Here is a 23,517-nt window from a genome sequence, read left to right on the forward strand (position 1 = left end):
AGGTGTTTGAGAATTTCCAGCTACTGTTCAAAGCCAACTTTATATATCAAATGAAGGCTGGACATGATCAGGTGAGACTTCTGTAGTTGTTGGCTTGCCCACATTATTACTCTCTCCACAACAGTTTTGTCTATGTTGACCATTATTTACTTAAGCTAATATATTTATCCAATGAACACACCAACAACCATGACAATTCAGAACAACCATCAGTAGCATTTACATATCCATCAAGAGCTGTATACATGGAACAGATAAAGAGGACAGGCATGGTCTTTTGTGGGCTAGTGTGGCATAAAGGTGTTTCTACAGCATGTAACGTGCCAGCCACTGTCAGTGTCATGCTAACATGTGTATACCCTGTTTTCTCTACATTAAAATATGCAAGTACCACATTTCATAAGGGAAGAGAGTAGTTATTAGAGCATGGGGCAGAGAGACAGGAATTTCAAATCTACTTCTAGCTAACGCTGTGATCTTGGACAAGTTATCTCACTTGCCCTATGTGTGTTTCCAATAGGCATTGAATAATTATTCATTGTGAACACCTCAGCACTCCCTTCCCTAAAACCATTACTTCTATTCCCTGGAACTTCACACCAGCCACCGAAACCCAAATTTAATCCCTTATTTTTCCATGGAGTTATAAGTGTCAGTTTCACCTTTGGGCCTCCAAGATCTCTGAAGAAGATCAAATGAAAATATCAACACATAAGAGCTCCAGCTAAAAGCAAGAACAGTTATATCAATCAATTAGAAAGTTCTCATGTTGCATGTGGGCTTGCAAGGCTACCATAGGATATTTAAAACTTTTGCAATGCAAAAATGTCAGCTGCTTACTTTTAATTGCTATGTTTTTAGTACCAACCAAGTACTGCAGGCAGGCTGCAGAGTGAGAACGTCTCAAGTTCTAATATTCCTCCAGTGATTGGCTTTGAATTCTTGGCAAACCATTTAACTTTTCACCATATATAAAACAGAGATAAAAATATCTACTCCTCAATTTCCATGGATTCTGTAAGAATGTTTTCGTTATTATTTTTTTAAATTTTAAATTATGGAAAGCTAAATAGAACAAAATATTCCTATTTGTTGTAACACTGGAAACAAGAAGTAACTGAAAATGGTAGACTTAAAGTAAAATAATCCATAACAGTCAGGCCTCCTGAAATTAGATGAAGAGCTAAAAAGTGCTCCGAAATCTGCAATGCAGATCAAAAAATCAAGTATTCTTTCTTTGTTTCATCTGTGGACTAAGGGATTGCAGAAAAACAAAGTAACAGATACTGTGTAATGCTGCATACATTTTTGCTCAACTGTGTGTTTTCTCAAATAAAATGGACACATTTATTTCATTTTCTTGTGGATATTGATGAAAATCTAATTATTATAACACAAAAATAGAAGGCATAATAATTACTACTGTGCATGTTTCCACTGATGCCCCTGAGCTCTCTGTCTCCCTGTTGAAAATGGTCATATAATCTTATCCTCCAGGTTAGGGAAATAGTAGCCAAAGTCTAATAACATATATAGCTATATTAATTTTGATTGTCATCTCATAAAAAAAATCATTGCTTTTTTAAAAAGTACACATACTGGGTGAAATTCTGTATCACTTATCTCAGAGATTTGTATCCTAACTAGCATAACAAGCTGGTTTATATCAACTTGGAAAAATGTATCTTTTCTGCTAAGAATTTTACATTTGGATCTGAGAAGGCTTCATAAGAAATTAAGAAGAACAGTAATCAATCAAAGCAACATGAGAGAACACCAGCCTGGTCTGAGTGAATTGGGCGGTCTCTCCCAAGCAGAAATGACAGCACATTAGGGGGCAACTGTGGCATTTACAATAGCATTTCACTCATCTGAAACTCAAGAATTCAAAACCTCTAGGAGAAACAGGGGGGAAAAATTGGTGAGCACCCTGCATAAATCATTGAGTTTATTTATCCATGAAGAAAATGGAGATTTGTGCAAAGTTTTAAATTAACTCAAACAAGAGAACAGGATATATTTTTCTGGAGAAACAACAGCAAAAAAACACCCGTCATACTCCAAAATCCTAGAACACAAATGTTTCAAAGTTCACCCAGTGGCTACTGGAAGAAGAACAATTTCAGCACAGTGACTTTTTATTCTTAACATAATCAGATATTTATATATATTTATACTTATATAAGTATATATTTTTATACATATATGTATATTAAAAAAAACCACAGTGAATTGCTCAGATAAGAAGCCACCCACCTTAGCCAGAAATCTTGGGTTCAGCTCGCTAATACAAATTTCAAAGACCTGATGCCCACTCAAATGTGGCTACACATAGAGGATTCATTTAAAGATTTCATACCCACATTCACAGTGATAAACTCACGAGCAGTCTCTCTGAGCAGGTTAATAATGAAATTGCAACTATAACTCCCTTCTGGTATTAACTCTTTCCCCTTTATTTACACAGAAGGCAGAAAGTAATAGTATTCCACATGCTGCTAAATTACCTCAGGGATACTTTCAAAGGGAAGGTTCTTAGGAGTATGATTAATTTCCTGTAACTCTAGATATTGCAAAGTAGACATCTGCAGCTCAGTGGGCCTTAGGCTGTCTCTATACCCAATAAAAAAATACGCTTGTTTAAAAATACCAGAACGGCCCTATTGGTTCTGACTAAAGGTCCACCTACTACATCTTCCTGTCTCCAGCAGTAGCCGTAAGTGGATGCTTAGGGAAGAACACAGGAACAGGAGACACATAAGCACTCTCCCAGCCTTCATATTCATCTCAGAGGATTTCATGAACAAGACAAGGTTTCTCTGGTATGGTAAACCTCGGTGCATTTAACAGTGTTAGCAGTCAAGAGATCAGCTTCTAAATGCTTGGCCTTATGTACCAAGGACATCTGCACAAGATGGAGTTTCAAAAGGATGAAGACAGAGCTTTTCAATGGTACAGTTCCCTGTGGTGTTCTTCAGAGGGTTTTAGGGAGGGCAAACAAATCCACAGATAGGCTAGAAGGTTTTTTACAGCTGTGCTATTTAGAATCACAACATCCAGTTCCTGTAGCACATTAATACAGTTGAGATACCACATAGCATTTACACCTGTAGGAATCTGTTTCTCATTTGTCTCTTTTAGCTATGGGTATGTGCACTTGAAATATTTGCATCCATAAACAAACTTTTTGTCTAACATGTTTATGCACATGAGTAACGTTACTCAGTGGAGTGTATCACTGCAGTGTATGAGTCTTCTCATACAAGTAAAGATATACACAGCATGAAGTGGTTGAGCAGTTCAGGTCCTAGTGGCTTACATAAACTGTGTTAACATTTTCCATTATCTTTTCCTTACACAGCCAGCTTCCGCACTTTGACAGTTTAATGAGTAAGATGAATGCCTGGAGGAAAAAAAAATCAAACAGTTCTTATTTTGTAATGGAATAAGAAAGCTGAACAATACAGAGCTGGAATTTTACAGGTCAGCTTTGCATTTTGACTAGCTTTAGTGCTTAACTATTTTTTCATACAGGGGACTATACAATAAGATGTCCCCACCTCAGGGTTGGAGGCCAAGGCAAATCAGTTCTATGCATAAGAGTTTATTCAGAAAAGGTTGACCAAGTGATGCAATTGAGAGCTAAACAAGCAGGGATGAGCTGCCAGCTGCAACTTTACAATAGGTGATTTATGCAAGCTGAACCTCTGACCCATTGTCTGTGTTCTCATTCAAGTCCATGCATCTGCAAGTATGAAGCATCCTATCACTTTCTCTTCCTCAGACCATCCACTGGATTCTCAAACAGCTTTGAGCACGTACTAATAATAGATGGTAGAAGGTCACCCACTTTTTTTGCTTTCAGTAGACACTAGTGAAGTAAGACAGTGCTGGCAGGCATGATTTTATACACAGGGGCCTAAGACACACAGGTTTACAATTATAGCTTCACAAAGAAATGGATGGAGCCCAGTCTCACCTTGGTCTGTCTATATGGTGAATCTGGCTCTGAGTGCGGCTCAGGGACACTCCTCCAAAAGAAGCATGGAAACAGCCATTTTGTCAAAAGCAGGGAGACAAAGGCAAGAAAACTACTGCATGTCAACAAGAGCACATCTAGAGGTTCATTCCTAAACTGGATAGCCAACTCAGTCATGCAGTCATAAGGTCTTGAGCATTTTACTGAAATCGGAAACAACAACAACAACAAAAATTTCCCATTCTAGCCTGTCTCTCCCATTCCTAATAATAGTTATCCTCCAGCACTATGTATTTTAGACATCCTCTTGAACCACCCATCCTTCCAAACAGTGCAGTTTGTAGTAACACTATTGTTATGTGGGTTTACTCTCTACATTGGCCACAGCATTATTTCACTTCTTGAAGGGCTCATCAACCCACAAACCTAGAGAGAAATGTTGATTTAAAGGACAGGAGGTGTTTTCGTTTAAGACCAGATTCACTGACGTGATTCCATGTGAACAGAAAAGGCACTCCATCTGTTTAGTAGAACTTGACAAAATGAGAGGTTCTACAGAGTATATTTTTATCTGCCAAGTGTACAAAAAATTATATCTAATTTAGAAACCACATTCAGCAAATGGTATTTATTGTACCAACCGTATAAATTCAAAGATTTAAGTATATTTGATGAAGTATGGCATTGTAACAGTCATTACCGAGAGTCTGCTGAGAACATATCATGCAGAAGTGACAGATCCAGGATTGAGGTGTGCCACTCTTCTGAAATATGAAACGAAACTCAATGGCATGTTCCCACTGTAACGTATTTTTTTAATGAGGTATGCCTGTCTTATTTGCATTCCTCTAAAATTTTACACTGTTCACTTTTCTCTTTCCTTACTCTTCACAGTGTCCCAGGCTGGCAGCATGGAACCACCACGACAACGCCATCAGGTTGATCACTGTAAATGCTTCTAGTATCTAACAGGATCATGGGATCTGCCCTGACTTCACACCATCAGCAATCCTGTTCTCCAGTCCTCCCTCAGACCCATATACCCAAAATCTTAGTGACTCCAGACAGACGGGCTACAGATTTTCAGAAAGTTCAGAGCTGATGCCATTGAGAGACCATTTTGATGAAGATGTTTAGAGGGTTGTTACCTTCCTGTATAATGTGAAGTCTGAGGAAAGTAATTACTGGTATCAGGGGAGTTGATATTACATCCTAAATCACTAGCACCACTTCTGGTGTAGTTGGTCCCTCTTCTAAGCCAAGATTACTTCATTTGGTAGTTTCCTGAGGTTCTGCAAAAGCATCCATTCATGGGAGCAAGCCACTGCAGCAACTTCTTACTAAAACATTTCACTTGCAGAATCACAACACATAGCCAGATGAGAAACAATAGCTACTTGTGAAAAAAAAACTACCACCCCCCAAAAAACCCAAAACTCCCTGTGTGGCTCTTGTCACTATAATAGCTGAGCACTTTACAGCCTCGTTTACACAGCTTAGAGATTTTTTGCTGTAAATTTTGGAAGAACTTGTCAACCTCTGGACACCTAGGGTAAATGTGGGGACCTCTAGATATGTTTATATATCTCATTCATAAACTGTATAAACAAACAAAAACAACCAACCAACAAACAAACAAACAAAAAAAACCCAACCCAAACCATCACAAATATTTTCTTTGTATAGCAAACGTACAAAGTAGACATGGTGCTTAGGGACTTGGTTTAGTGGTGGACTTGGTAGTGTTAGGTTAATGGTTGGGCTTGATGATCTTAAGGGTCTTTTCCAACCTAAATAATTCTATGATTCTAAATAATCGTCTCTAGTGGACCACAGAACTTGTTGTCCAACAAGTCTACAAAGTTTCTTAATACATGAGAGTTTTTCCATATCCTCAGCTTGGAAATGCACCAGACTTAAGAAATGCAACTTTTTAAATTATAAGAACCTGTGGCAGTAATATATATTGTGCAACAACATACAACACAGTCAGCTTTATTTTGGGAAGTACAAGCAAGCAATGCTAGACTGCCTGGTATGTCATTTGAGGCATTGGGAAAGCAAACCAACATCATCACCTCTATTTAAATAGTGTTATTGCAACATCTGAAAATAGGAAGCGCTAGGAAGATTGGTTGTGTCTAGCCTGAGCTTTGATCATGCAAATGCTGATGCTCAAGGTTAACTTTAAGCCTGTGAGCAGTAACTGGGTTGCGTGGATGTGATGAAAGCACATTCCTAAGTGCCCCACAGGCAGCTGCAGGAGCAGTGTATGTAGCTTCAGCCAGCAGGCTGACGCCAAGAGAGTGCAAAGCATACGTTAAAATGAATAGCTCATCCAAGTATCATTATAAATGGAAGTGCTCATTGATGTGACCTGCTGGGAAAATCAGAAGGGAAACAGTGAGAATTGCCGCCATGCCATTACTGTGGAGGGATATTTAGAGATGTAATGAAGCCAAATCTTCCGTTTCCAAGAAACAGAATAGTGCAATGTACAGAAATAAATAACCCCTAGAGCAGTGAGTGCCTCACCTTTGCAGTTCTGGATAGAAAGCAAGTTATCAGATATGCTTGTCTGTCATGAAACTTTCAACTACTAAAAGAATGATTGATTGAAATTGACTACTAAAAATTAACAACAGTCACCCAAGCAAAATCTACAGCCCGTGTGCACTCAGCAGCAGGGGCAGCAAGGCAAAACACTCATAACTTTTTTTTTGGTGGCCTAAGCATCTGTGATTAAATCACCTTGTCAGAGAATATTTCATATATGCATTTGAGCTATAAATGTGGATTTAACTCCCATCTTGCAGACTACATGCTATATGGTGTTCAGTTTGAAGATTTCTATGAAACTCCTGTGTGGAAGTGCCTGTATAGGGACATCTAGATTGAGTTGAACATCTAGTTCAACTCATCTAGTTCATCTAGTGCAGTCATTGAAGATCTAAGGAAGGATTCAGATGGCTACACATAGGCACCTATTGCCACTACTGCCCTGAGATATCCCTCTAGCCAGCACTGGCTATTCTAGAGGGCACAGGTCTCTTGTAGATTCTGTGTCACATCTGTCAGCCCTGCAGGTCTTGGTTACCCTAAAGCATCTTAAAGGGCACTGGGCACTGATGTAAGGGCAACTAAATCCTGTTCCACTGACAATAACAGGAGCTCAGACTTACATGTAAACACAAATATTCAGATGTGCAATTTGTGAGACCAGTCCCAGCCTATAAATCCACAAGACCTCCAGTAACAGTGCAGTGGCTCCTAAGCACTTCTAATTTCAGCTATTAGCTTTTGCTCTGAAACTCCAGGTTCAGTCCCACCTGCCTGGTTCACAGAGGTGACCTCTATACACGCATTAAACAGAAATTACCCAATCAAGCCTGTATTAATAGCAAATCAGGATGATGGTATTATAACCAGCACACAAAGCCATACTAAAACATCTGCAAGCCTAAGGTGGTCACACCTGTCTGATCTGCAGAGATTCATGATCACTACAAGTTCCAATCAGATATAAGGAGTGAACCAAGGGAAAAATCTAACCAGGTAGTCAAGTTAATTGCTGTTTACCAAGTTTTGAACTGAACAACTTAACACTGAATATCTTTCCCCCACACAAACAGGCCATACATAGGATCACTACCCTTACAATAGGCATGAATATTGCCTTGAGAAAAGACCTGTGTTGCTTCTGGGTTAGAAATGAACACAGTACAAATAGTCTGGATGAAAAAGAAAGTCTTCTAGCCACAGATGAGAAAACCCTTTCCAGTAAAGTAGCACAGATAAATCCTCCATAAACAAACCCAGAAAGCTACATTTTGTTTGAATAAAGTTCCAGGAAGACAGGAATCATTTAAAAATGAAATTGTTCACAGAGTCTGCAAGGTCCATTATCTCACAACTGTTATAAAACCTTGTTTAAAGACACTTGCCCTTGTGCCACGTTCACAGAGGTGGATCTGTATGGGGACAACATCAAAACAAAAAATGATGGAAGCAAAAGCATTTGAATGAATGGTAAGCTTCAAGGTGGCAGAAACACTGCACAAACACAGCATCAAGCCTTTAAACTCTTTCGTATCAAAATGATGGAGAATAATTTTCTGAGAAATGAACTTGACAGTTTTTAACATTTGAAAGGAAGTTTTACAATATTTTATCTTTTTTGTGCATGAGTATTTCAAATTAATGTTAAGATAAATGCAGTCTATTAAATAGTGATAAAATTAAGTTATGTATTTAATTGGTTCTCCAAAGAAATTTTTCAAATTTTCATTTCAACAAGAAATCCACATTTTAGAATGCTAGTTTCCCCCAGTGTGGTTTTGCCACCATTATACAAAAACACAAACACATCCATATGCTCCCCCCAAGACACACACATACACACATATTTACTTTGTACATATGTACTTCTCATAGCTGGAAACAGAACCAGATCCATAATATTGAAGCAGTGTTCAAAGGTCTGAAATAACCTTTCTGTATGTGGTTGGGTTTTTTTTTGTCACGGCAGGAGCCCTTTTGCATCTTAATGTCATTAATTTAGGCTTGAATGACAAAGACCATGCAGCAAACACACACTATCAGCTACTGTCATTCAATATACACTTAAAAACTAACATGAAAAGACATGTGAGTACACATGCTGTCTCTCCCTCTCCTAAGTTGCTTTTATTGTTGTCTAGCATACTGGTGAACAGTTTCCTCTGAAAAGTGGTAATAACTTATTCCACAGCAGTTGAGCATAAGGCTATCTGTAGCTGGTTTACATGAGACCTCTAGGCAATGAGATGTCTTTGGTAGCTCAACACTGATAGCCATGTTAAGAAGTTATCTGAAGTGTGACAGCAACCAGAGAGAAGTTTGATTCATGCTTCACAATGGCATGAGATTTCATAAATCCTTCTCTAGAATGAACCTTGCTTCGGCCAGTTGTGACTGACTAATAAACCCCCACAATGGAAGAAAGCTTGGAGGAGATAGATAGGCAGAGGTGATATGCCCGTGAAGCTCAGGGAATAATGTAAGGTGTGACTGACCACAACCATTGCAAAGAAGCTGACTTTATTTCAACACAAAGGGGATGGAGGTTGGCCTTTGTTTTAGATAAACACCTATCAACAGTTGAGTGGATCAACTGGTGGTGTAATTATTTCTCCCTGAGTTCTTTAAAAGAGTGTGAGTGTCTCCCTGAAAGGCAGCCCAGCATGGGGGGAATGTATATATGGCTCAGCCCAACAGAGAGTATAAAAACTAAACAACTAACAAAATAATTTTGAAGAGTGCAACGGTCTTGAGCTACCTTCAACCTACATATTCCTCCCCAGTGACTGGGGACACCCAGTGTCACAATGGTGAGCATATTAGAGAGACCAGTAATGAGGATCACACTGGATTGAACTGTGTATTGCAATTGCTATATTTTCCTAAGTGTAACTTGCATTTGTATTGTCTTTTCAGTATATTTTGTATCACTCTTCTAAATCAGAACATCAAATATCTTCAAATAAGTAAATCTGTCATTAAATATCATACCTTCCACATGTGGAATATCTAAAAGAACCTGGTCAGAACGTACTGGACTCTGACACCAATCAATGCCTGTCCAGGAGAAATAGTGCAAACTTATGTCAGATGTGTTGGATAAGATTCGGTGTAGGGTCTAAAAGAGTGCACTGGTTTTGGCTGAGATAGAGTTAATTTTCTTCATAGTAGCTAGTATGGAGTTATGGTTTGGGTTTGTGCTGGAAACAGTGTTGATAACAGTGTTGATAACACAGGGATGTTTTCGTTACTGCTGAGCAGCACTTACCCAGAGCCAAGGTCTTTTCTGCTTCTCCCCCTACCCCACCAGCGAGCAGGCTGGGAGGGCACAAGGCGTTGGGAGGGGACACAGCTGGGACAGCTGACCCCAACTGACCAAAGGGATATTCCACACCATATGACGTCATGCTCAGCCTATAAAGCTGGGGGAAGAAGAAGGAAGGGGGGATGTTTGGAGTGATGGAGCTTGTCTTCCCATGTCACTGTTAGGCACGATGGAGCCCTGCTGTCCTGGAGATGGCAGAACACCTGCCTCCCAATGGGAAGTAGTGAATTAATTCCTTGGTTTGCTTTGCTTGCATGCACGACTTTTGCTTTACCTATTGAAATGTCTTTATCTCAACCCACAAGTTTCCTTACTTTTACCCTTCTGTTTCTCTCCCCCATCCCACCAGGGGCGGGGAGCGAGTGAGTGGCTTTGTGGTGCTTAGCTGCCTACCAGGGTTATATTACGACAAAGAGGTTCAACAAAGATTAAGAAAAGACCATTTTTCATATGTTCCCAGTTTTGTGGTATTGTAAATGTTGGAGAAGCCTCTAGTATAAAACACTGTCCCAGCAAGAGGGGAAATTATGGCAATCTCCAAGTGACATCAGGTTAGTTGGAGACTTGATGAGCATCTTTGAGGATTTGTGTGTTGGAATTCACTCCTGGATACATTCCTCCCACCCCCACCAGCACGTTCCTTAAAACAGAGCTTCCCCCAGAGACTTGAGAAAACAATATCAGAGTAGTGCAAGCCAGAATTTGTACAGGTGGAATCCTGCACCACTAAGAATCAAGGGGTTTACACCATTTCCATGAGACAACAGTCTTTCACTGTACCACAAAGTGACCAGAATAAGGGCAAGGAACCAACCCCCACCTCAAGAGGATCCAGTTACCAGGGAGAACAAACCATTTTTCCTTTCAGTGTATCCCAGGACTTCATGAAATGAAATGCATGACATCTAATCTACTGTATCTCCTTTACTGGGTTGTCTGAATAGCCTTAAACACCATAAATGCAAATTACAACCTTCAAAGTGACTGAAGGGTAAGAAAGAGAAGGAAAACACGGAATGTAATTCTTATACTGATACAATCAGCACAGTAGCACTGGCCGTCCACATTCTGGTTTATTTTTTGGACAAAAATCCTGTTTTCAGGTAAATCATCTTTTGACAACTTCCTAAAGATTGTGTGGCCAAAAATGCCAATGGACTAAAAAGTGGGATCAAAAGATTTCAATGGAGGTCAAAATTGAGTAGGATCAGATGTAAGTCAAGACTTGTAGTCTCTAGTAGAAACACCTAAGATGGGAAACTCAAAGGACGTGAAGGGAAGCATGACAAAGCCCATGGAATATCAGTGTGAACTGAGGACCCACTTCCTCTAAGTTCCTATAAAAATTCAAGCTATAACTCAGTGCATGTATCATACAGATATATAGAATTACAGTCATGTGGTCATCCTGGATATTACTGTAATTCTAGCCAAACCATATCAGGAGATTACAACATCAGAAACATCTTCAGCTGAGTCACTGTAGAAAAATCCTGCCATTTCAACCTTATATGTTCCTCTCATATATGAAAGCAAAATAATAATTAAATAAAATTCTTCTTCAGGTCCACAAATACAAACACGTATTCCCATCAAGCTCAAAAGCTGCACCCAAGCAATCATGAAGGTGTCATCCAGGGATTTTTCAAGGAAACAATGTCCTAAAGACAGAGTGAGTTATATTGCCTTCCAACTCTGAAAAAGCATTGCTTGGTTTAAATCACTTCAGACTGAATTTTCAATGTCATTCACTCAGCAATTCAGTGAAATTGCACATACATGAAATTCTCAAAAGCATTTTATGCCATCTGTTTGGGATACTTAGTGTGAACATATTTGGGAAATGAAGCTAGTAATTATAGGGGGAGGAAATTAACATATTGGACTAATTAACAGCATCTTCTGGAAAAGAGACAGGGAAGATAACCATTTACAAAACTTTAATGTTTACTGTTCTCCCAGCTATAAATAAAGATTGTTCAATATGGGTCTCCTTGGGTTTTGTTGGTTTTTTCCCTTCTAAAATACGATTTCTGCACTGTGCCAAAAGACGTGGGCCAGAAAGAAAAGACTCAGACATTGCAGACTCTATGGTCTGGTTCTATACATCCATGCAGCTGAATGGAGCACACCAATGTTTCAATGCGATACATCCTTACTGCTATGAGGGTTCAAAATGAAGGATGCACATAGCTCATCTAATTTTGGACATCAACACATTAGAGCAGACTTAGTCACAGGAGCTTGTTATCCTTGGATCCCTTTAAAGAAAAAGCATTTCATTTCTGCTCTGTTTTAGATCCTAGTTTAGGATGAAATCATGCTTTGGAATTTAACTGCATCAACTAGAACTTTACTGACTATGAAGAGGAGATCACTGTATTGCAGACCTCTATTTTTAATGAGAAGACTTAGAGCTGAGTAGTCCAGACCATTTTGAACATCCTACAATTGTCATAGAAGACAAAAACAACATGTAGTGGTGGTTAGAAGCACCATGTTGATGATCCACCACACTGAGAAAAGTATGCCTAAAGTTCACTTCATGCTTATGCCTGAGTCTGCACTTATGTCCAACTGGTCTGAACATGAAGCAGCTTTGGGGTTTACTGTATGTATAAGCCCGTGCTCAAAGCAGAGTACTGGTTCACAGGATTTTGAAGCATGCTGCAGAAAGGGCTATGGTCACAAGCATCATGGGAAGGTATGTTCTAGAAAAGCTGCACATTGGATTGTCTCTATATAACAATCATGTTTCATTAATTTTAGAGCAGTGCTTTACCTTTTTGATCAGTGATACCTTACAATGATAATGCAATAGAAGAGAGGCTTCTGTGACTTCTCTCTTTCCTTTTGATATTAAAATGCTATTATAGTAGTTGCACTCAGCCTGAGAACATGCCCTGTGTTCATGCAGCATGTAAATAGCCCAGAAAATTATTTTTTTGTCAACAATTGACAAGTAAATTGTTTGCCAACTTCCAAGACAGCCTGGTGTGAAATTTTTTTTTTGCAATAGAAGCTCTGGACAAGAAAAAATACATTATGAATTAATGACAAGTTTTACAATAATATTTACAAAAAATATTCAAAAGGTGAAGAACACCTGAAGGAAAGGTCCAAAATTATGGAGGGTTTCACAGAACCTCATCTACCTTTCCTTTGGTTCCAGCTACAGAATGGAATAGATGGTCATTAAAATTTATACAAGCAAATATGCCACATGAGGCAGAGTTGCTCCCTGGAACACAATGGCACAAGTTACAGAGCTCAGGCTAGATTCATAATACAGGTCAACACACCCATTTATATGCAAATTAAGAGGCAGTTAAGGCAACACAACTTTCAGACCTCAGTCTGATCAGCTTACCTACATCAGCTTATTGTCCTTAAGGAACTGATACAGTCAGAGTAAAACACAATTGATCTGTTATATTATACAGAAAGATTTTTTATTCCTTGAGCCTCATTTCCTTTGTCATTTCTCGGGGCTGGAGAACTGACTGAATGATAATATCTATGTTATTACGAGATATTTTAAACTCCTCCCTCCATGAAGATTTACCAGGGGGAAAGACAAGTGAAGGGGAAAGAAGCAAACTTACTTTTTCCCCCAGTAGCATCACTCATTGCAGCACACCTTCCCAGTCACACCGCAGAGGAGTGGCTCCGAGTGTGCTTCTCCCACTTCTGAAGCAAAGCTGGATCCAGTTTCACATCTCTTACAGTGTCATGTTTGTGCTGGTGCATTTTAGCCAAGAATCAAGCACAATAATCAGTGCTTTGCCCTGCTTTCAAAAACTGGTATGAGGAAAGCAAAGGCACCATATTCCCCCCACTCCTTCCTGCTGTCTGCCTTTAGCCTTCTAGAGAGTATGTGACATTTCCTTTACTCCACCGTCAGTGCCCTTAAGTGCCTCCACCCTACCTCTGTGTCAGAAAAGCCTTCTGTCCTAACCTAAAAAGTTAGAGTCAGGTCTTGGAGACTTGATGGTGGGATCAGGAAACAGAAATGGTAAAGGTTTGTGGTTAAATATATGTACTGTGTTCTGATTTAAAGAACTGGTGTTTTTCACAGTAAATACTCCATTGATCTGGCCGAAATGATCCAAGGTTCATCCCCAGCTTATATGAGCTGTCAGTCCGGTCAGAGCATCACAGTTTCTACAGAGAATGCCACACAGGGGATGGATTTTATTAGCACATCCACCTACCTTCACCTACACAGCCTGGATGTCCCATGCTGCACTTGGAGAAATGCAAACAGCATTTGGCAACAAGTCTGGACCAGTCTGGATACAGACACTCTAACTGTACTAACCTTCAACTATCATGTCAGTCAGTAAGTACAGTCAGCTTAACAGATTAAATTATGAAAAGGGGCTGTCATTATTAGTTCACCTGAAGCTCTCTTCAGGTGTGCAAAATTCAAAGTTTTCTTTCCATGTCACACCACTGTATGTTGTCGCCAGTGAAAATCCAAGGCTGGAGGCACTATGTTTATCTCAGCAGGAAAAAATGTTCCTGAGGCAAGGACACGTTGAAAATGGAAGTCAACAAGAAATGGAGAAATAAATACCTGTGACATTGGTGCGGGCTGACAAAGCTTCACAGTACTTTTCCAGCAGAACAGACAAGGGCAGATTCACAGAAGATTCACAGTGGAGAACTATCTGGATGAACAGACAGAAACAAAACAAAACAGTAAAGTAGCAGCACAGAATAGATTTTCTCATTCATGAGTACAATAATCCCCAGCACTTTCATAGCAGTTTCCATTCATAATTGGTTCAGGTACAGACATCCCCTCATGACAGAGAAGATTTACGGTTATACTTGCTTAGCTCCATGACATCAAATGGCATTCATCTGACTAAATGTAGGCATCTACAAATGAACCACCTATTCTGGACCTCTTCTTGTGGGAGCTAGTCAATAGCATTAACAAAACCAGGGCACAATTTATCTCACCTAAAAGTAGATGCCTAAAATAGAGAACATGAATCACATCCCATTAAAGATCACATGTGGAATTTTTTCAACTAACTTTTAATGGTTACATAGGTGCTAAAGATCCTTACATATTCAAGAGAGACAGCAATTGGCAAAGAGCAATTCAGAAAGCTTGAGGAAAGTGCTTCCATTGACTGTATAGGAAAAGCAGGCATCCCTGTAAGGTGATCCTTGGCTCTTTTCAGCCAGTAAAAAAAGACACGAGTTTCTGACCCTCAGAATTCAGAGTGCTGAGCCCTCCACTGAGGGCAAATGCTAGTGAGAAAGAGAGCAATAATATCAACATGGGTACTTCAAGAAAGCTGCAAGTTCAGTACAGGACAATAGTACATCTCCAAATAAATTTTAGGATAAGTATATTTAGAGTTGAAACCAAGGAATACGTTGTCATTTTCACACTCAAAAATGAAAATACTGAAGTGCCCACTGCAGACAGAGGAGAGAAGCCCACAGAACTGTACATCTCAACATACAGCTGAGTTCAGATACTGCTTGGAGCAAGAGAAGCTCTTGAAAAGTCCTTTAAGAAACACAGAAATAAACGTGGTGAGAAAATTCAGGAGTGACACATCAATGACAGAAACTTCCATTTTCAACCTATGAAACAAAATCTTCCTAACTATTTCTGAGGGGATATAAAGCTGCAGTAAGACACAAAATGCCTTTGCTTTTCTATTTATGCAGAATGTCTCTAACATAATACAGGCAGCTTTTACTTAGGGAAATGACCATACTCCTTGAATGCTGACATTACATTTCGGTGCTTTAAGATGTGTTAAGTGATTGGAGAACACTTTTTATGTCACTGAATTTCTTGTCACTTAATAAGAAGTGGAGTAAATGATAATGACAATAGAATTCATCAGCAATGTTGGTCTCTAAAGAACAACTGTTCTTTGTACAATACCATTTCTATCTATTTCTCACTTTGCTGTTATTTTGCAAAATAGGAAGTCTTGAAATACAAAAAGCCTTTCTCAGTCTTCATTCTTTTCAGATAAACACCATGAAGTTCCTGTTTCTCCTCCAGGGAGAGTCGAACTCCTGCCTGCCATAGCAAGGCCTTCCAGGGTACTCACCATGCATGGCCAGGTCAAGGAGACAGAGAAAGGCAATGGTTCTGTTCTGCAGTCAGGGCAGATGCCATCTTACAAGGCACAGAAAGCAGACTCTGTAGTGGTCATGTCTCATGTCAGACCCAGTCACGTGAGTTGACATAGCAAAGGCATTTCTTCCCTTCTATCCCTCTGCCCCTCTGCTACCTCACAGGCCAAAGCACTGTCTCACTTCAAAGAAGAAACTTGAGACATCTCCATGTACTGTAAATACACTGCATGTTCAGCTGTCTGCTTCGTAAGATGATGGGAAAGAACAGACAGAGGTCAAGCCTAGCGCAGCATGTGTAGGAACAAGAAAGGTTAAATGTCACACTTGCTTTAGGGTCAACTTAGGTTCATTTGGCTAGAGGGAAAAGCGCCTTCCACATATTATGTTACTTTTGCTTTCATTTTCTCTCCACTAACCTCAGTGAACAGTTTGTGTGTGATACTTTTTAAAAATTGTATTTAAAGCAGATAAATGCCAAAAGCCTAAAAAAACCCTCTTAAAAATAATAAAGAACAGCAAAAAAAGAGACATTTAAGTAATGTAGAATTTTAAAGATAAATAATTGGGCCTGTGACTGTATATATATTTGGAAATATTAGTTGCTTTGAGTAACTAATGCACTACTTTACTCAAACTGCATTTCTCTTAAGACAGCTACTATTCCATGACCTCTTGCCACCAAATCAGTTCTACGTTGCCTTGCACATTTACCTGAAACATGCACAGAAATATGTATCTTAATTTCTCTGAGCCACTGAGGACATTTATGAACAAATAAAAATAATGCACTGAGCCAGAGATTAAGGTAAAAAGGAGTCCTTTACTTCCTAAAGCAGGGGCAACAACTAATAGTCTGCAGGCCAGTTCTGACTCTCCAGAACAATATATGGAGCCTTTGGTCAATTTCCTGTTCACATCTGAGAGAATTTTCAAAAAAGGCGTGGATGAATTGCTCTAGTGTGTCACTGTCTGTGTCTCTCATGGTCATTTCATTAGACCTTTCCCCTTGGCCATGGTCACTGCTCTTCATTAATCCATGAAAGGTCTTCATCTCTGTCAGAGGGCATGCAACTACAAGACACAATCAGAGGAACTCACCATAAGATCACCTCTAGATATGGGAAGAGCAGATGAAAAGGGCAACAACCTAAGAGAGAGTAACATATTGCTACCTCACGTTGTTCAAAGTTGCAAGACACTAATAGTAGTGTGTGCTCCCCTGCAAATGGAAGGGCTTCAATCTTGGAAACATCTATTTATGCAGAATTTGTTCTTTGTCACACAAGTAGTCTCATAAATTCCTAACACGAAGTCATAAAAATACATATGCAACATTATATGATATATGTAACATGCCTCAATGGATCTATATGGAGAGCTCTGGGCATAGAAGAATATCTGACCCATCATAGTGTTGCCTTCTCTCAGTTCCTACCAGAATTTGTGGTTGCTTCATGCAGATTGGAGAGGACTTGTAACTTAACTTTAAAAACAATAAACACAGAGTCCTGGTTTGAAAGATTATTGTGTTCTACTAAGTAGTGAGATATGTATATGTATATAAAAACCAAATGAACACTGGTACTGTAATTCACCTGCACTGGAGAGGTTTTCTTCTCTCACACATGTAAGAAATGGCTACAGTAATATAAACAAGCCCCCACAGCTACGAATAGGATCCCAAACTGCCAATATAGGCATGGGGCTACCACAGAGATACAATGGACAGCATCTTGTGAGTTTAAATATCTAGCAATAAGAAGCACCAGAGTGGATGAAGTCAGCATGACTGAAAACTGAAGGAAAGAGTTGAAGTGGAACAAGATGACACATGACAGGTCAACATTTGTTGCCAAGATAGAGAAGGTAAGCTGGAGGCAGCAAATGCTGCCAAACATGGACAGATGCATATGCTCTGTTTTCCAATTCTCACATATTAGAATTCCCAGATGCCATATTCTAGTTGTCTAATAAAAGCCACCTTTTTAGAAAAAGCTCTTATGCCTCCCTGTAAAACACCTGCTGGTGGCATACTGAACAAAAGCAGAGGTGCTGACATCTGAGACATAGTCTCAAAGTAACAGAGCAAAACCTCTCCCTTTTAAAAAAATGCAGTATCTAGTACTTACGAGGTCCTAGAGAAATCCATGCAGTGGAACCGTAACACCATCTCATCAGAAAGCCACTCACAGAAAAGCAGTGGGATTTATCTCAACTAGCTCAGACTTCAAAATAAAGAGAGCAACAGCTGAGCTGATCACCCAGGGTCTCCTTTGTAATTCAGGAAGAGAAGTAGGAATTTTTCAGGTGCAGTTTATCTGCCATATTTTAAATCTTAAAGTTGAAATGAATTAGTCACTGACCTCTACTGACTGCAATAGCTGGGTCTCACCCACTATAAGGACAGAGTAACTTAGATGGATCCTTTCTAAATTTTCTTTAGACATTAAATACAAAAGGCTAGGTAAAAGCATTCTTAGAGGTGATGGCTACAGAAGACAGGAACATATAACCATCTTACAAAATTATCTGGAGTACTACTGTTTTCTTTCTTTTACTGAGCATGATGAAGTGACCTTCCAACACCAAAAAATTTTGTAGTTATCAACCACAAAACATGTGCTCAGTCCACAGCTGACAAGAGAAGGATCCATCTCATGTCTCCATTGCCACATAAAAATGAAGTCTCAGTCTAAACTAGAGACTAAACTAGCCACGTGTGCTCCTTATAAAGGCAAAGCACTTTCCCCTCCTGAGTAGACATCTATGGTAACGGCATGGATCATGTTAGGAGGATGCTTATGCCTACCCTTCATTTCTGTGAAGTTGCACTGCTGTTAAGACTCCAGCTGCACCTCCTCCCAGGGTTTTCTGTAAAACATCTGGGAGTGCTGAGGCCTTAAGTTCTACCTTGTTTCAACATCAACAGTGCAGTGAAATTGCCTTCAGCACACAGAAAGCTGCTACTTCGTAGTCTTGCCCCAGAACTAAAAATAAAAAAAAAAAAGAAAACCTGTATTTAATTTTTAGTTCTTTAATTAGACAATTCCAATAAATTAATTTGAGAAATTCTCCTCACTCAAAGGTAATCTTATCAAGTTAAGTTTTCCAAATGCACCATTTCTACCATGAGATCAAGTGTTCACCTAAACATTTGGGAAGGACTGTCTCAGAGCAGCAGTCCAATTAAATGCAAAAACACACTGTTTTTTGTCCACAGAAGCTCAGTTTAGGGAAACACATGCATCTAACTTAACCATGAAAATATAATTAGTGAAAGAGCTCAATGCAGCAAAATCAAAGCAAATCCCACACCTCCTTGACAAAACCCATACTCTGTTCAAATACAGCTAGGGAGTTTCCAGGGCACGGGGGCATCTGGCAAGTGATGGCAGGGGTTCCTGCCATCATCCGTACTTGTGTGTGAAAACAGATGCTTTGGGAAAAACACCAGGTATTCAGTGGAATGCACTTACAACAAATGCCAACATTCATCTGAGAAACTCTTTCTCTCTAACAAGAGATGGCAATACATGGGAGAGAATAAGGAGAGCCAGAATATTTGCTGACTACAAATCACCTGAAGGAATATGCACAACCAGGAGAGCGAAGAATGCTACTTAAGAAGGAAAACAAGAGAACAGCCTAGGAGAGGAAGAGAAGGTAGTCTTTTCTGTGGCCAGGATGGATTTATATTCACTGTCATGCGGTTAATTTGTACACAAGATGTATGCACAAGAGATGCTTATTAAAGGACAGTGCTAAGAGGGCCAGCACAGTGGAAATACTTTGCTTGTTGAAGAACAAAAAGGTCAGTCCTCTGCTTCAAGATATCTTTGGCCTTTCTCAACTCAGTAACTTAACTTTGCTAGTGCAGTGGCATTTGGCAGTATACAATTGTTTGGCTCTGGTTCACCAGAAAAATAATTTCCATTTGTGATAGAAGGTCTAAATACAAGTTTTCACAGGAACCTGCAACCTGAAACCTGAGCCAGCTAAGGTTACAGTAAAAGGAAAGACTGCTAGCACAGTTCAAGAAAAACAGTCTCCTTTTCGAATCATCCTTCAGCTCTTTCAACTCCCTGCCATTACTTGTCTCTAAGTTAATCCAAGCGGCTAGATAAAACAGTGCTACTAGCTAGTGAACCCCAAATGATCCAGGAGACATTGCTCTATGATCTTAGAGGCCAGCATGTATTCTGCAGCTCTTCCAGGAAGTCTGGAGAAAGAGAATGTAATTCTGCATGGAATGGGAAGTAGGACCTCAGTTCAATAAAGCAACTAAACACAGGCAGTTCTAAGCATGAAATTAAATTCATCTTTATTCAGAAATAAGTTTAAAAGCCTCAAACATCTGCTACACTAAGCTCACCACTGAATTTCACTGTTGTCTTTGAAACAGTGAGATCTGCCTTCATTAAGCATCTGCCTACGTGCTTTGCTGAATAAGGGTGTAGAGGGGAGGTTCTTCATCCACTGAAAACCATGCATGTGCTAAGTGGTTTTCTGAGTCACAGCATACAAAGCAAAACTGTTTAAGGCTACCCATGAGCTGAAGTTGTCCAACCAAGCCTCCATGTCCTTCCAGAGCAACATAAGATATTAAAAAGGAGCAAAATAACATTTGAATCACAGGCTACAGCTTACTTCAAATAGACTTGTTTAATGGAATGACTTTTCAATTTCACATCCTTAAAGAGTTTTGCTCTTCATTCCCCATATCTCTGTACATCATATTCAGAATCTGGAAGGGGAGCAAGCCCTTCACAGCACTCCTGCCTTCATGTCTGCCCTTTTCCTAGGTCTTCACACCAAACCCGTGACTAATTCTTCCCCACTCTTTCCAACCAATTCACATTACTATGAACCCCCTCAGCAGCTCAAATGTGATTCACCTCGCTCACTTATTTCAGAAGGCATTGCTTTAGGCTCCTATTAGGGAGGAAGGAAGAAGGAAGCACTATCAAGGAACAAGCCATTACTTCTGCTTTAAAGATGCACTTTAGGATGAGATGACTTATACACTGGAGACAAAACACACAGGGAATCCAGAGTAGCTCAAGTTTAAAAGTCACATTTGCCCAAATGAATGCCAATATCTCAGCTACCTCTCCCAGGCAAACTCTTACTTACCTGAATAGTCTCTGCAAAGATCATTCACCCATCCATCATTACCACACTGACACTACACTTCAAGACCTCCCTTCACAGGTTCTCCTAATTCTAGCTCATCAAATGTGAGCTACTAATCTTTGTTTTTCAGGTCTCTGCCAGCATGCTCCCCCCTAAAAAACGTAAAAACCCATCTCCCATTCTGGATCAAGACTTTAATCAGCTAGTGATAGCTGCTCTCACTATCCATTGAATGTCAATAATGTTACCTTTATATCCTCCATAAAATGTTCTTTTGACCCAAGACTTCATGATAGTTCCCTGCTGATTACCAGTGCCACCTCACTGGCTCATTCTTAATTTTCTTTCTCTCCATCCATTGCTTCTTCCTTAAACTGCTAACTTTTGGGCTGAAGCTCACCTTTAGTATGTGAAAAGCACATATCACAGTGAAATTAAACTCCAAGACTGGAACAAGAGAAGGTCTACCAACAGTCTTTCACTACCTGAAGGGGAATTACAGAGGAGTCAGACTCTTCTCAGAAGCTGACAGCAAAAGGACAAGAGGCAGGCATCATTCCGAAGTTGCAGCAAGGGAAAATCTCACAGGATATAAAGAAAAAACTATGCACCATGACAACAGCTGAGCATTGGAAAAGAGGTTCAGAGATGTTGTGAAAAGAGGTTAGAGATGTTGTGAAATCTCCATCTTTGCAGATTTTCACAGCTGAACTGGAAGAGGCCCTGAGTAACATGATCTGGTTTTGGAATTAGCCCTGCCTGGAGAAGGAAGCTGGACAAGAGACCTCTAGCAGTCCCTTCTAGCATAAATTCTTTTTTTGTTCCTTGATTCTAGGACATATAGCCCTATGGTAAAAAGAATAATAGATAACATTTACTCCCAAACCCTTTTTATTGGCAATGCTGTAATTAACAGTTTACAGACTGTATCTTGAACAATAATCAGCAATCTAGAGGCTTTTTTTCACTCCTGTTTCTAATATTTTGGACTCTGTTCACATAATCATAACTAAAATATTATACCAAATACTATGAAAAGGTATTTAAAAATTATTTTTATATTTAAAGATAGAATTTTCTTTTTAACTTTTTTTTTTTCTGTCCAAAAGAGAGAAATATTTTAAGTCTGGCAAGAAAATTTTCATAAAAAGACACTTGTTTTAGGAAAGTAGGGTTTTGTTACACCTAGGAAGGTCTCTCAAGTTCAAGGTGGACTAAATAGCTGATCTCCCAGCAGACAGGACATGAGGCAGGATGAGGAAAGATCCCTACTCCACCTGATTTGGAGCTCACCTAGCTAAAATCCTGTTATGTGCTCCAAGACATCATTCTTGCCAGCCAAAGGGATAACGCTGGCCTTCCTCTCTGCTTTGAAAGAATCAATCAACAACAGAAGGAGCAGACTGGTCCCTGGACATCCTTGCCCCCAAAACAAGGAAACAGCAGGAGCACAGCACTCCTCTAAGTAGCCCTGGGGACTGGAACCAAGCAAGCAAAAAGGTTACGCTTGTAATGGTCACACTACAAAGTACAGCCACTGGTGCTGGCTCACGGGCCATCTCTCTGCTTCTGCTGGCATGAGTCTCCTGAAACCCAAGCTATGTCTGGGCTGTGGGAGTCTGCTACTGCCACTCAAAGGGAATTGATACTTTAGTCCGTGTACCGAGACGCCTGCTAGCAGAGCCTGCCTGGCAGCCCTGCAGGCAACCTGTTCGGACTCTTCAGCACACTTCCTTTTATTCACTTTCACCTTCTTTCCTCCTTCCTTTCCACTGGAAAAGCCACCCCTGCTAGAGCACAGCACTCCAAAACCTAAGGCAGTGCAGAGATAACAGCACTCAGAAAGCCTCCCACGTCCCAGGAACCTGGGTAACAGCAAGAGAGATTATCCCATAGCCCTCGGAGGCAGGTGGCTCCTTTCCAGTTCTCTGGCACTTCAGCTACTATTACCAGGGCAAGGGTTTAGCATTGCAGTGAGGACAGCTAATGTATTTTAATCTCCATCTGCATTGCTCACTATTTACTTTCCCGGCATGGCATACACAACCCAGAGTGGATAGTTATTCAGCCAGGATTACACAAAAGTTACAGAGCTTTAATTAGTTTCACTTTCTTACAGCTCTGTTGAAGAAGTACTTTTCAGCTCTTGAAATACCAAATGGATTTTCTCTCTTATTTAGTGAAAACAAGCTGCGTTTCTGTACAAACCATGCCGTTTAATTGATCATTCCCAGAGAAGGACAGCTTCCAAGTTCTCCACCCATTTAGCTCCACAATAGAGCTGTCAATCTGGGGAACAAGACATGCATGGACAGGAGCAGCAGGCTCCCAGCACCTGACTCTCAACGTGGGCTCGCTTGCACAGCAATGAGGTACTCAAGAGCCAGAGGTCAGGATAGGA

At 39.9% G+C, this 23,517-nt stretch overlaps 1 protein-coding gene across 1 annotated transcript in view; it reads right to left on the minus strand.

The window, feature by feature from the left end:
* CRHR2 (corticotropin releasing hormone receptor 2) overlaps positions 1-23,517 on the minus strand; it is a 159,702-nt gene that overhangs the window by 131,013 nt on the left and 5,172 nt on the right. Inside the window, exon 2 of the mRNA XM_069778296.1 lies at positions 14,443-14,536. Within this exon, the coding sequence (XP_069634397.1) occupies positions 14,443-14,536 (94 nt within the window). The remainder of the gene's footprint in view (positions 1-14,442; positions 14,537-23,517) is intronic.

Source organism: Haliaeetus albicilla, chromosome 2, assembly GCF_947461875.1.
Source record: "Haliaeetus albicilla chromosome 2, bHalAlb1.1, whole genome shotgun sequence".
In the NCBI taxonomy this organism is placed as follows: Eukaryota; Metazoa; Chordata; class Aves; order Accipitriformes; family Accipitridae; genus Haliaeetus; species Haliaeetus albicilla.